Source organism: Aspergillus costaricaensis (genome assembly GCF_003184835.1).
Source record: "Aspergillus costaricaensis CBS 115574 unplaced genomic scaffold BO79scaffold_25, whole genome shotgun sequence".
Classification (NCBI taxonomy): Eukaryota; Fungi; Ascomycota; class Eurotiomycetes; order Eurotiales; family Aspergillaceae; genus Aspergillus; species Aspergillus costaricensis.
The window spans coordinates 441184-456908 of NW_020291825.1; the positions used below are offsets into that span (position 1 = coordinate 441184).

The window sequence follows — 15725 nt, forward strand, 5'->3', positions numbered from 1 at the left end:
CAAAAATGGATTGAAGAATTTGCGATTGGCTATGCCAGTACTAACTTCGAAGCATCAATACTACAGGTATATTATCATCAGCAATCTTTATGGTAAGTTCGACAGAATTCATTGCACATGCTTCAATCAAGCTTCCCTCCCCAATCTCGATGATGAAAACTTTTCCTACATTCGCAGTTTCCACGCTAGCCGTCGCGAGAACCCATTCTAGACGTGCTCTGTGCGCAATACTTCCTTGGATGTCTGACGAGATTGAATGCCTTTTGCCTTTGCTTCTGCAGATTTTATGTAGTTGAACTTGGCTAACTGGATTAAAGTCATAGGTTCACTTTAGATGCACATCTGCTTCGATATAGATATCAGGAGGAATACTAGACCAAGGCATACTTATAGTGTGCAGGATAATGGAAATGGCGCAGAAGCAGCTAGCTACTGATCACCCAGTAGCTTTATGCTTTAGTCAGGATAATCATCTAAACAATGCAAGAATTATGATCTGTACAAATACCTCTCCAAGTAAACCAAGACCGTAGCTGTACCTCTGGCCCTTAAATTTCAATAAAAGCACTATACCTGTCACACCATGCGACTCCCGAAACAAGCCAACGGAGAGCGCGGAAATACTAAGGGTACTTAGCCAAGCAGCAGCAGCTACTTACCTTTTACCTAACCATCCATCCATTCCACCTATCCCTCTTCTCCCATTACTATACCTACCTCTACTTGTCTCCCAATCCAATGGCCTACAAGTAATTTACAACCAACTATCTCACCACCAACACATACACATACAACAACATACAGTAACAACCATGTCCTCCGAACTCCGCCAACGCCAAAAACCAACCCCATCGAAACCCTCCAAAACCACCAATTCCTCCTCATCAGCATCCTCATCACCCAAAAATGGCATCTCCATCCTAGACATCATCCGTGTGCTGGCCACACTCCTAATCGCCTCGTGCGGTCTCTCCTACTACATGACCTCATCCGAATCCATCCTCTGGAACTACCGACCCTGGTTCACCCGCTGGCCAGTCCTAGTCCGCTACATCGTATGCCTCATCCCCTCATCCCCATAACCCCCTCACACCACACACATGTACTAAAAATCAACAGCAAGGCCCCCTCCTCCTAACCCCCACCGAACTCTCCCTCTACAACGGCACAGACCCCACCCTACCCATCTACCTCTCCATCAACGGCACCATCTACGACGTATCCGCGAACCCGCTCGTCTACGGCGCCGGCGGCCACTACAACTTCTTCACGGGGCGGGATGCGACGCGCGCCTTCGTGACGGGATGCTTCAAGGAAGATCTCACGCCGGATATGCGCGGCGTCGAGGAGATGTTCATCCCGATCGATGATCCCGAGGAGGAGAAGCGGTTGACTAATGGACAGAGGAAGGTGCGGAGAGAGCAGGATTTGAGGATCGCTAAGCAGAGGATTCATAAGGCTGTGGCGCATTGGATGGGGTTCTTTGCGAATCATAAGAAGTATTATGAGGTGGGGAAGGTTGTGGAATTGGAGGAGGTTGTGAAGAGGGAGGAGGAGGAGGGCGTTAAGAGGGAGCTTTGTACGGCTGCGAGGCAGCAGAGGATGACGAGGGAGCAGGTTGAGAAGGCGAAGGGGGGGAAATAGTAGGTAGAATTAGTTATATATGGTATGTATGGTGTAAGTGTATGATAGTGGTTTTGGTGGGGGGGAGGGGGGTGTTATCGTTGGTTATCTAGATGATACATATCATGTGAAGATTGAAGATATCCATCCAGACGTTTGGTATCGCTACAAGTGCATGTATCTAGTCTTCGACTGGTTCGCTACGCAGCCCTTTAGAAATATTCATCTACACGGAAGTGATTGGAACAGATTTTGGTTGAATTTCAGCCAGTCATATTCTAACTTGACATGTCCATCAAATCGCCCAGCCCGACTTTCCGAATTTTCATTCGAGTGATATCATATCGTTGCACAAAGAAAAATGCGACGCGCGAGGAAAAATATTCATAGCGTCATACGTTTACTCGGCGGTGACGGCGCGGGCTATATCAGAGTCAGTATTCCATCACACATACACACATATTTACTGTAGGAGGTGCGTACTGTAGATGTTCATCTTGGAGTGACCAACAACCTTCTTGATCTGTCCCTTCTCCTCAAGGTCAGCAAGGGCCTGGCGGGCCAAGCTGCCGTTGATCTTGAGACGGTCGACCAGAGTGGCGACAGTGATCAGACGGTAGGACTGGACATCCTTGTTGAGACGCTCAGCGGTCTGCTTCTCGAGGACGACGGCGTGCTGGGCCTTGTCCTTGACTATATTCGGAGAAAAAATTGATGTCAGTAAATCATGTTCCTGTTCATTTTGTTCTCGGTTTTGTGTATCGGTTCGCGATCGATCGCATTTCATGCATCATGTGCGTTGTGTGTAATATCCATCCATCCATCGCTATCGGGGAATATGTATATGTGTGCTTCTTCTTTCTCTTCGTTCGATACAATAACAGGCGATCTTCGACTCTTGAACTCGATAGGGGGGGATAATAATAATGGTGATGATGATGATGATGATGGAGAACGGGGAATTATAGCGTACCCTTGCCCTTGGACCACTTCTTTCTGGTAGGAGCCTGCGAAATAATATTAGCATTGATACATCTTCCCCCTTTCTGCACTGCGAGTTGCTACTCGGCGTTGGTACTCACCATTTTGACTGTCTGATGTAGCTGTTCGACGGAGGAGAGCTGCACAACAGATCGAACGGTCTGAAGTTTGAGTGCCCAAGTGCGAAATTCGAGTGGGGGATGACTCAGCGTCACGTGCGGATGAACCCTAAGCCCTGGGCTGTCGGTGCCGCTCGGTTAGCATTGGCTGCTGCAATGCCGGATGTGATTGGTCGGTCGGGATACACCTGTTTGTATGCTCGGTGGTATAGTACGCAGTACTAAAGTATAAGGGTCTGTGAAACATTGGTAGGACCCAACGGCATGATTAAGATTAAGTATAGTTTCCGCTATGTACACAGGTATTGTATCAGTTCGTTATAGGGCTTCCCTCATGAAAATCTCCCTCGTAAAAGCATACCCGGCTTTGAAGCCATTAGGTGTAAGGTAGTATAGAGGACCAGCTGGAGATATGATCATTCAGCCGGATGGATGCGCTTTGTAGCACTCGTCGACGGCAAACTCATCTGCTCGTACCTGGTCCGTAGCTACTTCCCTTGACCTTACCATTAATGGTTGTGGTAACCTTGAATTGTGGCGAATCTTCGACACTCTCAAGGTGACCAAGTACAAAGTCGTCTGGGGTTCCAAACCAGAACTTCGAATCATCGTCCTCATCGAAAGACAGCCATCGCACCTCGTATCGTCCGGTCTCGCTTCGCGGAACGGGGATGCGAGTAACCAACGGCTGGCTATACGGCGACCAGTACCGAACAGCAGCGTAGGCGGTATTCGCTGTGGTTATAAGTAATTGCGTCTTGGAATGGTGCCACACGACCTGTCTAACAGTATGTTCGTGGACTAGTGCCGACAACAAGACTGGTGTGCTCTCCAAATCCCATATCCAGACAATGTTTGGTCGCGTCGGATCGACGGTGCCCAGAAGAGTCCCGCTGGCGCTAAAGGCCATGATCGACACTCCCCGAGGCGCCCCGGATGGTTCGACTGGCATACCAAACGCAGAGGAGCTTGATGCTTCGGCATATTCAAGGTCTCCGTCAGCTGCATAGCGTTCCCGCCAGACACTGGGGGAATTCTGCTCTATCTGAAAAACATGAGACAGTGTGACAGAACAGGAAAACTAGATTTATTAGCTTCGTTCATACATAGAGCAGCCATCCGAAGTAATCTTACTGTTCGGGTCTTGAGAATGTCGACAGTCCCATCGACCTTACCAACGACCAGAAGCTCTGACACACCGCGTTGCCCGGTAACAGGGCTCCACTCTATCCCTCTAACGCCGAGGTCGAGCGAACTATCGATGCCCGAAGGGCCACTATATGTTCTGAAGAGCTGCCCATCAGCCGTGAAAATGAGGACTCTGGTGCCCGCACTCGCAGCATCCCACACGGCTATCCATCTCCCGTCCGGACTCCATTTGAGGCCCTGAGCGTCTATTGTAGGCAAGACTGCTCGGCCTATGAGCTCGTAAGATCGAAATTCGTGGATTGTCAATAGATCAACTGCATCCGGCTTCAGAAGAACAGCAAATTGCCTTGTTTTGGGCCGGTAACCGAAGCCATTGCTGTTCGAAAACTTGGGACTTTTGATGATTTGGCTTCGACCAGAGTCCAATCCGAAGACTGTGATTTTCGTATTCCAGGCATGAAAGAACACGACCTCGTTCTCATCGCCTCCGAAGTCGACGTATGTAGCGCCAGGCTCAATGCTTTCGATTTCTGCGAGCAATTGCAACGGGTCCAATTGCCAGACCAGGATCCGTGAATCACTAGAACAAAGCACGCGTCTTCCTGGGGAACTCACTCCTGCGTAGGAGTGCGTGCTTGAGGGTAGAACAGGCTTGGATCTGGAGAATTTCAAGAACTTTGAAGCAATCTCCTTAAGCTTGACGATCTGTACCTCTTTGAAATCAGGCGATGCCGGGTCCAGATGGATGACAAGATCTTTGCCATTCAATTGCGCGGCATAGTCGCCATCCTCAGATAGAGAGATTGTGTTTGAGACTAAACTCATCATCAGTGATACAATTTGCTACCAAAACGGCTATAAACGTACCCCCTGCTCCGGTGGAGTCCATTGTTGATTTCAGTTGCAGCTAGGTTCAGTAACTGCCGTCGAGATGCAGTACAGAAATTATGGCGCGTGCATGTACTCCTGGTATCATGCGCATCCTAGACACTGTTTCTCATCACGAGCTTCCAGGGATCGAAGTCCTGGGACTGTTTTGAAGGTTTCATTATTTATCTGAACCCACTTTATTGGAAGGCGCCAAGGCTTCACATAGATTAGGTAAGCAGTACTATGAAAACACAAATTTGACAGCTTTTAATGATAGCCATGCGCATCAACAAAGCCTGCAAAGATTACAAGAGAGAAGTATCCATTCTCAGTCTAATATCATGCAATATATAAGCATCTGACCTCTGGTACGACGAGAAACAGGCATATTGAGAAAACAGCTGAGTGGCGTGTGCATGTTCTTTCCCCGGATAAGATAAGAGGATCAACATTGATCCCCTCCGAAATAAATTAATTGTCGGTAAAAAAGCGCCCGCCATCCGCATCATTTGCGACTTCCAGACTCCAGATACCCTCCGCAAACCGCTACCTCGATCGCTCCTTTCGGGGACAAGAATCTCTTAGTTCGTAAAGATTCGTCTCCCTCGGTTCTCACCCCCCTGGCTGGGGCACTTCATCCCCAAGTTTCTACGCCCAAACGTGAAAATGGCGGTCCCGGAGACACAGCCCGCTCCGCAAGGAAGCGTCGCAGACCAGAATGCGCCTGTAGCTGCGGTTGCTGAACCGAGAAAGAAGCTCCTTGGAAGACAGTTCTACGAGAGTATTGGAAGCCCGAAGTACATTATTGCACCTATGGTGGACCGCTCTGAGTTTGTAGGTTCCTCTATGAACGTACTCTTCGATCACAACTAATCATCTCGGAGGCGTGGCGCATGCTCACTAGGTCGTTCATGACACCGGAAGACCAGAAGAAGGTTCTTGCATACTCCCCCATGTACCATGCGCGCTTGTTCCGTGAGCAAGAGAATGTCCGCGTGCAGCACTTCCACCCTACTCGCGCTGCCGCCGGCAAAGGCGAGGATGAGTCGCCATATCTCGACGGAAATCCTTCGTTCGATCGGCCTCTATTCGTACAATTCTGCGCCAATAATCCTGATGATTTCTTGGAAGCCGCGCGCCATGTGGCTCCATACTGCGATGCGGTTGATCTCAATCTGGGATGTCCCCAAGGCATTGCGAAGAGGGGTCACTACGGTGCTTTCCTCCAGGAAGACTGGGATCTGATTTACAGGCTGATCAACCGACTTCACAACGAACTCTCGATTCCAGTCACTGCCAAATTCCGTATCCAGGAAACGAAAGAGAAGACGCTCGAATATGCGAAGATGATCTTGTCCGCTGGTGCGAACATAATCACGGTGCACGGACGGAGAAGAGAACAGAAAGGCCACAACACCGGACTGGCTGATTGGAGCTACATTCGCTATCTCCGCGATAACCTTCCCCCAGAGACGGTCATCTTCGCGAATGGCAATAACTTGAACTATGAGGATCTGGACCGTTGTCTGGAAGAGACGGGTGCTGATGGTGTCATGAGTGCGGAAGGCAACTTGTCCGATCCATCGATCTTCAGCAAGCCCCCTCCAGTTGGCAGTGAAGGGAGGGAATACTGGCGAGGCAGGGATGGAAAGGGTGGATATCGTATCGACGCCATGCTACGGCGGTACTTGGACATCATCTACAAGTACGTGCTTGAACAACCTGTTCCGGACAGGAAGCCGCTTTATCTTCCATCGGACGCAGTGGAAGAGGAACCTGAACAGACAACCGAAATAACCGAGGAAACCGAAGACGGCCCGCCCAAGAAGAAGCAGAAGCGCGAGAAGTCAAAGAGAGCGGCCTCTCCCAGTCTCGGTGTCATGCAGGGCCATCTCTTCCAGCTTCTCCGCCCTATGGTCTCTGTGCATACCAATGTCCGTGACGCGCTGGCAAGATCGAGACCTGGCGACATGCCCGCATTCGAAAACGTCCTGGCCCTCGTCGAGCAGGCGATCAAGAAGGGTCTTAAGGAATACGAGCAATTCCCGGAACGCTTTGAGAAAGATCCGAACCAAGAATTGACCGGATCCAAGGCGACCATTGCCGAGTACGGCCGACCTTGGTGGATCTGCCAGCCACACATCCGACCACTGCCTGAGGAGGCTGTCGAACTGGGCGCGCTTACTGTGAAGAAGAAGAACGATGGCAACGAAAAGCCCAAGGCGGACGAGTCGTCTGAAAAGGCCACCCCTTCTGCAGAGGGATCTGCCACTCCTTCGAAGACGGACGGGGCAGCTAACACGCCTGCCACGGCGACTACTCCGGACAACCTGGTGAGCGGTTGATATCACGATTCAAGATTTGGTGTTTTTTGCGGAGTACTGGGACCAGCATCTTATACCCAAGTTGGGCATAGCTACTATTCATGTTAGATATAGACGCATACAGAGCACATAGTACATAGAGCTACGTTTATGAAGCCATAATTCTCAATTCGCTTGAACTTCTCCATGTTTAGCATCACTTACAGTACAATCACTGGTATCATAACCCATAAAAGCATAAACCCCAACCCCATAAACTCCATCCCAACCCATATAGACCAGAAAACCCATCTAAAAATCCATAACAAGCTGCGGCGCCATCTTCTCCAAATCCTCAACCTAAACCCAAACATAGTCAGCAAACACCCACATAACCTCCCACGCATCAACTAAACACCAACAAAAATATGAAAAAAGGGAAAAGACAAACCTCCAAAAACCCATCCCCAACCGAAGCCCCCTTCCCAACAGCCTCACTCCTCTCAAACGCCGCTCTCGCCAACGCCTCCCTCACAAAAACATCCACATACTTCGCGACAACCGTATTCGCATCCTTCGCGATCTTCGTCTTCTCATTCTGGAAATGATGATGCAGTAACCTGGTCAACAACTTCGGCGGAATAACAGGATCGTTCGTGAGCACATCATCAGATGGCTGATCCTTGTGGATGATCTCCGCGAGAATGTAGTCCGGTTCTGGCTCTGGCTCTGGGGATGATGCGTCTGAGCGGGCGGGGGACGACGAAGAAGCGTTGTCGTTGTCGCTGTCTTCTTCGGAGTCGGCGGGGCTGGGTGATGATGGTCGGGGGCGTGCGGATTTGGATGAGGAGGCTTTGGCTGGTGCTTCTTTGGGTTTGGGTCCTCGTTTGCTTGCTGCTGCTGTTGTTGATTTTGTTGTGGCTTTGGCTTTGGGTTTGCTGGTAGTTGATGATGATGATGCTGGGGCAGCGGCGGTGGAGGAGGTTCGACTTGGTGGTTTGAAGGGGAGTTGTCTGCGCTTTTGCGCGGGTTTTCGCTCGGGAGGCATGGTGTGTTGGGTCTTTGTATCGAGGGTCGTTACTTTGGTGGTCAATTGATGATGTGTTCCTCGTCGCGGGGATTTGGTCTTCTTGCGCGGATGCGCGGGTCCGTGACGCGTGGTCAGGTGATTTGCTATCTATATAATCTATCTGAGTTTACCATCGTTGTTAGTTCGCAGTTTTTCAATCGTGAGGAAGGTAGTTGGTAGGTTACTGTACTATTTTCACTATATATAGGCTGCATAGTTTGCAGGATGAGGTTGGTTCTTTGTATCGAACTACACTATCACTCCGAAACAATTTATATAAGCGATGGTGGTCGATCTATTTCTATTGAAGTCGAAAAGAATATCTTCACTATTCAATAAAATGCAATATCCCACCTTATCACTGTAAGTCTGATCTTAGGCCTCACCGAATAATATCAACCTATGCAACAGCAATCAATACACCTCATACATCCATTCAGTCATCAGCCGGCGTCACCACTGTAACATCAAGTCCCGACTTCTCTAATATCTCCCTTGAGCGAGCCCACTCCACGCCAAACAACCCAGAGTTGAACCGACACGACCACAGATCAAGAAGTATACCCTCTTGGTCTTCAATGTGATCAAGTTGTTTCTTCATATCTGCAATGGCAAGCTCTGTATTCTCCAGCACTATATTTTCGGGACTGACCATCCTTCCGAGCCCTCTTGACGTGAAAAGGCAGATTATCCAACGGCGTTTCCTGCGGTCATTCTCATGATCTCTCTTCTGTGGTGGAATAATGAGAGCAGTTCCTTCTGGCAGTCGAGCTTTTCGTGTGCCATCGCTTGTTGTGATAGTATCGTATCTGGGCTTGGAAGAGAATTGTCGGCAGTGGGATCGATAAACCTCATATGCAGCAGGGTACTGTCAAGCTTTAGTCAAATTCGCATAGAACGCTAGGTGAAATACTACGAGAGACGCACATTGCTTCGGAAGACCCTTGCTATTCCCTTCCCCCAGGTGCCACGGCAGTTACATGCATCTGTTTCCATTTAGTTACATTCATATTCGTGGATAGAGAAACGTACGGATCAGCGCTGCTCCCTCTGGAGCATCGAACAGGCTACCTTGGATCTCTAAGAGACCCCCTGTAGTGCTTCTTGGCTCCATACGTCCTGAGTGTGCTGTGTGTGTGTGTGTGTGTGTGTGTGTGTGTGTGTGTGTGTGTGTGTGTGTGATGATATGGTCCACCGTTCTTTCGAGAGCAACAGGAGGACCAAGTACCAGACAAGGATTAAAAAAAGGATTTAAATCACGGGCGTTATTCGAATTTTAGCGGTAGTAAAGAGGCTAATAGACAAAACAAAATTGAATTCAAAGAAGGTAGCTACCGTGAATACAATCGATCACCGTTGAAACTTCCGCACAGTTTGCTCATGATGGCAATAAGTGACCTGTTAAGAAAATACAAAAGACTCGTTGGATGGCGAAAGTGAATGATAATGACAAAGAGTGTAAGTACAAAATGAACAAGAGAATTGTTTTGGGGTAATGGTCACGACAATGTAGGCTACTACCGCGTATCCCCGGACTTTCCAGTCCGTTCTGAACCTTGACGGTTAAGAAAATGACGGAAGCCCCTGGATTTTGTACCTGACTTCGACTTGACATCGCTGTCCGTAGCATCACTTGCTAGTGACTCTTTGCCCGGCGATGGCGCCTGTGTGCCACCACAAGCCCAGGAAGATGTAGTTGCAACCGAAATAGGCGCGCTCTGCGAGCTGGTGGATTTCAGCCTTCGACTCATGGTTCGTGAGACGGTTTTGAATAGACCAGAGCCGTGATCTGGGGAAGAACGCTCCAAACGAGCAATTTCACCCATCATTGTCACTCCGTTGGTCGCGAAGTTCTCTTCTGGAATTGGAATATATAAGATGACTCCTCGGTTTGGAGCCACATGGAGGATTTCTTGCAGTGCTGCCTGGATCAGAATGGTGCTACGAAGGTTGGTTATCGGTGCGATGAGGTATGGCAGCGCAAAGACTTTCATCAGGTAGGCTGGTAGATTTACTCTCCCGAATTGGATGCACGCGTCTTCTTGGATGGTGGTCATCATAAGTGTTTCGGATTTCTGGAAGATGCGTGCCATATGGGACGAAATGTTCGAGACAAGCGACTCCATTTCTTTGACCTGCACCTGGGGTCAGAACTATACAATGATCATACTCTCATTGCTGGGGATGATGAGCAGATATAGACCATCACGTACCTTGGTGTTGACCTTTATCTCTACCACCACGACCGAATCCTGGCTGATCTGGGTTCTGGGTGAGGTCAACGGACCTCTAGTGCTAAAGGCGTCTTCGAAGTACTGGCTTTTCGTTCGAGTCATCGGCTTCTCCTCAACACTCTTCCGCTCTACATGAGCTGGCTTGACATCCAGAGGTGCACCGCCAGTCAGAGCAGAAATCGGGGCCTCGTCATCATCCTTCTCTTCTAGGAACATGGATGGCCTCACAGGTGCCCTTTCTAGTTTATTCTTCTGCTTGAGTGTTGCCTCGGAGACATTAACTGATGCAAATGCTTGGAACGTGACAGGTGACTGGAGAACAGGTACTGGTGGTGAGATACTGCCGGACGACGTGTTCGACAAATCGTTACGCCGTCTTCGCAGGGAAAAGTCAATCCTGTGGCGCCTTGCGGTCATTGCGGCGTAGATGTTTATGAAGTTCGTAAAGATTGCCCGCTATTTCTTTGCTGCAGTATAAGAAGTTATGTAGGACTGACTTAGATTCCTTGCGAAGGTTGTTGAGACGTTGATTAGACGGGAGATATGATACTTCTAAGAGGTAGTACTTCCTGCCAGTACTGGCTCCCAACGCGGTAAATTATATCTGTGTAGATAGGCAGGTACTAGCCATCACAAACCAGTAGGGCTGCCCGGTACACCCAGAAGGCAGCTACGGATCAGCCTTGCCATACACGAGTGTCCACCGACCAGTTGCACGAGGCTCACGATAGAATAACCACATCCCAGTCATGATCGCCGGACCGCATCATGGAACCGACAAACACACTCAAGCCAAAAACCCAAGATAGTCAAAGGCAGAGTTGCCACTATAGAATATCTTGTCGATTCTCCGTCTCCTGTCCCACACGATCTCTCCATCCGACCGACGTTTGATATAGAGGATTCGGTGTTGAGGAATAAACTCCTCGTCGGTTGTCTCCTTCTTCCACGCATTGAAACCAGACTCCAAGCGTCCTTCGAATCGATCTTCATACCCAATAACGTAATTGGTACCATCGAAGGCAGGGTCCCAGATAATACGGTTGATTATGTCTGTGATTGAATTAGCGACCCTGCCAGGAACCAGTTTTAATACTATATACCTGCTGCAGGACGAAGTCTATTCTCCACAGGCTCCGGCTTCTGTGAGCCTATCGTGACAGAGTTATACTCCGTCTCGAAGGAAGTAGGCGTTGGAGGTCTTGATTGAGCATCCGACTGGGGCTTCGAGCTACGCTCGTAGTCCTGCTCAGGGGCATCGTGAACTTTCTGCTGTATCTCGGTCGATGGTTCTGAAGCCATGATCTCAATAGCTATCACACTCTTCGGTTCTGGTACTGTCCTGGAAATGTTTGGTTGTAAGCTGAGATGATTGAAGACATGTTCACAGGTTATATATTTTTGCTACAAAGTAGTGCGACATAACCAAAAGACCATCAACTGGAAGCCTACTATGTTGCTCATACTGCCGAATCCAACAATATGTGTAAGCATGATCAAAGTATGTTGCATGGAAGGCCTGATAGATCCACCGCATCGCATCAGATAACGTACTATACTGATGCCCTGGATGATCGCCGTAGACTGAAACGGGAAAGTGAGTCGAATGAACGTGGCTTAGCGCACTCCTGGGATGGAAATATGACTCATGATCGAGTGTATACATTATGAGTGATGTTGAGTCAGACTTGGCAATCAACTATTTGACCATAGGAGGAGTTTCGAGGAGAAGCAACATCGAGTAGCGTCAGGTGCAAAAATGTAAGTCAAGTGTTTCCGAAGAAAGGAAATGTAATAATTGTAGGATGGAGTATTCGGTAATAAACAAAAAAGGAAATTTGAACTCCGATAGGGGGAATCGAACCCCCGGCTGCCGTGTGAGAGACGGCGATGTTAGCCACTACACCATATCGGATCTTGTTGAAGAATGGAGCTAGCTTTTGCATCATAAGCCATGACCTAGAGGTTTGATCAATAAATCCACGCTAGTTGTTGGATTGACTAGCATTAATATGGAAGAACACCCAGGCTGTAAAACGGAATGCAAAGTAAGACTGAATTCTAAGAACAATCTCTAAATGTGTGGGCGGCAGAACCCCGCGTCCTCAAGGTACACAGTCTTGGCTCCAACGGAAGCCGGGTCTCCTCACGCGGCGGACCGAAATCAACTGTTTTAACCCGCATTCGCGCGCAAACGCGTCTACCTAAGAAGTCCGAAACCTCCTTCACCCCTCAATACGAAATCTAGATCATGAACCCTGACAGGAAGATATCAGGATGAGTGACGCGACAACTTCCCTGCTCACAGAGCATTTCAGCTATACGCCACTAGTTCGTATGGCCCTTTGGCGACGCGCTGTCGAAAACAACCCAAGCTGACTCGGCGCAGTCTCTCATAGATGACATTATCAACTCGATCAACAACTTAATCTATCAAGCTATTTCAAGTCTTGAAACAGGTCTACTGGGCACGCCTCCGGAGCGCCTGGGTTTCTCGCATGCGAACAATGGCTCGACTATACCTGACACCGACGAAGACGGGAATGTTATCTACCCAGAAGCACAGCTGGAAATCGAAAATGGACTACATCAGCTAGAAACACTGCTCGAGGCGACAGTCGACAAAACTTTCGATAAATTCGAACTTTTCGTGCTGCGCAATACGTTTAAGGTACCCGACGATCTGATGGGATGGATTCGGCTGAAGCACTACGAGGTATGTTGACCTATCAAGCTTCCAAATCCCCTTCTCTTCTAACCAGCCTGTCTCCTGATTAGAATCTGAACTTGGAGCCCCCCTCCGATGCCCCCACTCCAGAGACGATCTCTGCCCAGCGGAAGAAGTTACACGAAACCAAGAAATTGAATCGGGTGCTGAAACAGGAAAGCGCACGTAATGAGGCCGTAATTGCTCAGTTACGCTCCATCCTGTCGAATGCGCAGACCGCAAAACAGGAGAATGGTGTCACACCCAACGGTCAACCAAACCTGGACTTGTCTTTCTTGACTTCTAGCCCAGCTGCACAGCAGCTACGTGTCGGTGCCGCTACCGGATCAAACACCCAACATACGCCGATCACCACGAACGCCACGTTCATATTGTCTCAGCTCCCTGCTCTACAAGCGCTTCTCAAGGAACTCCGGCCGAAATTGGCGACTCTACCACAATCCGGAGATAAAATGGATACGGAACCCAAAGCCGATGCGAGACGCGAGTACATCGAGAGCAGAGTTAGGCTGCACCTCGAAAGGGCTGGTCAGCTGGCAGTTGGTAGTGATAATACTACCGTCGTTGCCGGCCGCAAGATTGATATTGCAGAGGCACAGGCTCTTGAGGCTGTTACGGGAATGCTTACGCAAGGAGACAAGAAATCAGCTTAAAGGGCGTGACCGAGAAACACTGGGATGGTTCTTTGTCCCAATTCCGTCAAGGAGATCTATCTTCACACAATTCACCGCATTCATGCAGACCACGACACGCTCCATGTCTGCTGGTCCCGTCTGAATGGAACGACGTCCACCTTGTCCGACTTCAAGATGTTCGGGATCTTCTCATCCTTCCTATCAATGACGATGAACTCCTTCTGCTCTTCGCCGATGCCATAGAAATTGCGACCAAACTTGCTCATGAAACCCTCGATGATCTCGGGGGTGATGTCTTCTTCCTTCAAGACGCCATTCTGGCAAGCTTGCTCGAACGCGTCGATGACAAGCTGGGTGGTGTGGGGCTGAGTGAACACACCGGCTGCGATCTTATCGCCTCCTCTCTTGGACACGGCCGGGTGAGGTGCGCTGTCGGATCCGAAGAAGAACTTGGGATTACCGGAGGCTGCTGCGCGCAAAAGGGCATCACGATCCGCGGGCGTCTTGGCGACCGGCTTGCAGAAGCAGAACGGATCTCCAGCCCAGGAGTCGATGATGATCGACAGGTGATGGGCCGTGACTAGAACAGCTGTTAGTGTACGATTATTCAGCTATGGAAAGAGTACTCACTTGTTCCGGCAACAGTAGGGCCACACTTCTTGACAGCCTCAACCGCAGCGGCGGTGGTGCAGTGCTCGAGAATGATCCTCAGCTTGGGGAATTTCTCGTGCAGCTGGAGCAGGGTTGGCAGGAAGCGCTCCTCTGCCGTCAAAACGGTCACATCACCCTTGGATGGGACTTCACCGTGCAGGTTGAGGATCATATCCTGACGCTCCATCTCAGCGAAGACGGGGTAGAACTGAGTGTAGTCGATGACGCCCGAGGAGGAGTTAGTAGTGACACCGGCCGGGTAACTCTTGACGCCAGTGATGCCGCGCTTCTTAGCATCGATGATGGTCTCCGGGGTTATAGTCTCATGGAGATACAGAGACATGAGATAGTTCACATTGGGCTCAATGGCCTGCAGACGCTGCTTGTACTCAAGCGCGCGGTCAACAGTGGTCACGGGAGGGACCAAGTTCGGCTGGTGAAAGACATCCAAGTTACTATATTGTCCCAATTGCAATGCAGCAGTTCCACCAACCACATATAAATATGGTCAGAAGTTCAAAGCGGTATAGAGTGTTGAATTTACCATAACAAAAACGGTGTTGACACCACCCTGTCTAATAGTAGGAGTAACAAGCTCCATCATATCACCATCGCGAAGATGCACTTAACTCCACCAATCCCAATTAGCCAAATTGAAACAATCCTAAACGCAACCAACCCCCCCTCAACTCCGGATACAATTGGTAGCCATTCAGAAAAAAAAAAGTACGCACCATGAAAGTCCGCGGAAGCGGGGAGCTTCACGCCCTGCAGCTTGGAGAGAGGCATTCTTTTTCCCGAACAATAGTAGAACTTTGAGTACCGAGGTATAACCAAATTAGGTCTAAAGATTCGAGGAAACAGCATGAACCAAATACTGAATCCAATCAATGATGTATAATAATGGTCAATAACTAGGGGAAATCAACTACGTACAAGAAATTCCCATGGACCGGTTTTTCCCCGCCAATTTTTTGTCGCGGGGGAATTTGGGATCCATGACCGCCTTGCTTGTGATTGGTTGGTGTGGGGTGTGGGCATGTGATGTCACGGGGGTGTCCGCCGGCGGTGGTTGACAGCCTGGCGCTTACTACTCCTGGGTAAATAGGGAGCCTTATCTACATCGCGTCGCTCCGAAAGGCTCGGGATGTGGAGGGTATCTTACAATGATACAGGCAGTTTTCAAGATTATTGTGCTCTATGGACTAACGAACAGCTGTTACACTCATCGTAACTCAGTGTTCTGATGACTGAGAGCTGATACTCCCTCGCTTACCGTCAAATGATTACGGCCTTGATCACTGTGGAGAAACAGATTCTACATCTACTTACATTGAGTTATTTGCTTACCCTCCAGGACTAT

General features: G+C 49.3%; 7 protein-coding genes and 1 non-coding gene across 8 annotated transcripts; 3 read left to right on the forward strand and 5 right to left on the reverse strand.

The window, feature by feature from the left end:
* Positions 1–722: 722 nt before the first annotated feature.
* Positions 723–1644, forward strand: BO79DRAFT_177487 (putative heme/steroid binding domain protein; the record flags this gene model as incomplete). The annotated part of the gene is made up of 2 exons (XM_025679931.1): positions 723–1055; positions 1120–1644. Exons 1-2 carry the CDS (start codon positions 813–815, stop codon positions 1642–1644), a joined length of 768 nt encoding a protein of 255 aa, XP_025537379.1. The 5' UTR covers positions 723–812.
* Positions 1645–2023: 379 nt separating this feature from the next.
* BO79DRAFT_230594 (WD40 domain protein) lies at positions 2024–4761 on the reverse strand (the record flags this gene model as incomplete). Its single annotated transcript, XM_025684107.1, has 5 exons — positions 2024–2046; positions 2107–2316; positions 3201–3804; positions 3858–4687; positions 4740–4761. 5 exons carry the CDS (start codon positions 4759–4761, stop codon positions 2024–2026), a joined length of 1689 nt encoding a protein of 562 aa, XP_025537380.1.
* A 561-nt stretch (positions 4762–5322) lies between these two features.
* BO79DRAFT_199226 (tRNA-dihydrouridine synthase family protein) lies at positions 5323–7195 on the forward strand. Its single transcript, XM_025681405.1, has 2 exons — positions 5323–5576; positions 5627–7195. The coding sequence occupies exons 1-2, from the start codon at positions 5409–5411 to the stop codon at positions 7085–7087; spliced, it is 1629 nt and encodes a 542-aa protein (XP_025537381.1). The 5' UTR covers positions 5323–5408; the 3' UTR covers positions 7088–7195.
* Positions 7196–7317: 122 nt separating this feature from the next.
* Positions 7318–8126, reverse strand: BO79DRAFT_289162 (uncharacterized protein). Its single transcript, XM_025688755.1, has 2 exons — positions 7497–8126; positions 7318–7405 (listed from the first exon to the last, which is right to left on the reverse strand). Exons 1-2 carry the CDS (start codon positions 8091–8093, stop codon positions 7358–7360), a joined length of 645 nt encoding a protein of 214 aa, XP_025537382.1. The 5' UTR covers positions 8094–8126; the 3' UTR covers positions 7318–7357.
* A 424-nt stretch (positions 8127–8550) lies between these two features.
* Positions 8551–11869, reverse strand: BO79DRAFT_239223 (MIF domain protein; the record flags this gene model as incomplete). The annotated part of the gene is made up of 7 exons (XM_025684891.1): positions 11452–11869; positions 11352–11401; positions 10328–10804; positions 9712–10189; positions 9147–9242; positions 9042–9100; positions 8551–8982 (listed from the first exon to the last, which is right to left on the reverse strand). The coding sequence occupies exons 1-7, from the start codon at positions 11648–11650 to the stop codon at positions 8551–8553; spliced, it is 1791 nt and encodes a 596-aa protein (XP_025537383.1). The 5' UTR covers positions 11651–11869.
* Positions 11870–12191: 322 nt separating this feature from the next.
* Positions 12192–12263, reverse strand: BO79DRAFT_t175. Its single transcript has one exon. It is a non-coding gene; the product is annotated as a tRNA-Glu (tRNA).
* A 362-nt stretch (positions 12264–12625) lies between these two features.
* BO79DRAFT_153142 (MIND complex subunit MTW1) lies at positions 12626–13729 on the forward strand (the record flags this gene model as incomplete). The annotated part of the gene is made up of 3 exons (XM_025678708.1): positions 12626–12683; positions 12748–13064; positions 13127–13729. 3 exons carry the CDS (start codon positions 12626–12628, stop codon positions 13727–13729), a joined length of 978 nt encoding a protein of 325 aa, XP_025537384.1.
* Positions 13730–13746: 17 nt separating this feature from the next.
* On the reverse strand, positions 13747–15275 carry BO79DRAFT_210345 (dihydroorotase). Its single transcript, XM_025682782.1, has 4 exons — positions 15097–15275; positions 14907–14986; positions 14342–14795; positions 13747–14291 (listed from the first exon to the last, which is right to left on the reverse strand). Exons 1-4 carry the CDS (start codon positions 15149–15151, stop codon positions 13810–13812), a joined length of 1071 nt encoding a protein of 356 aa, XP_025537385.1. The 5' UTR covers positions 15152–15275; the 3' UTR covers positions 13747–13809.
* Between the last annotated feature and the right edge of the window lie 450 nt (positions 15276–15725).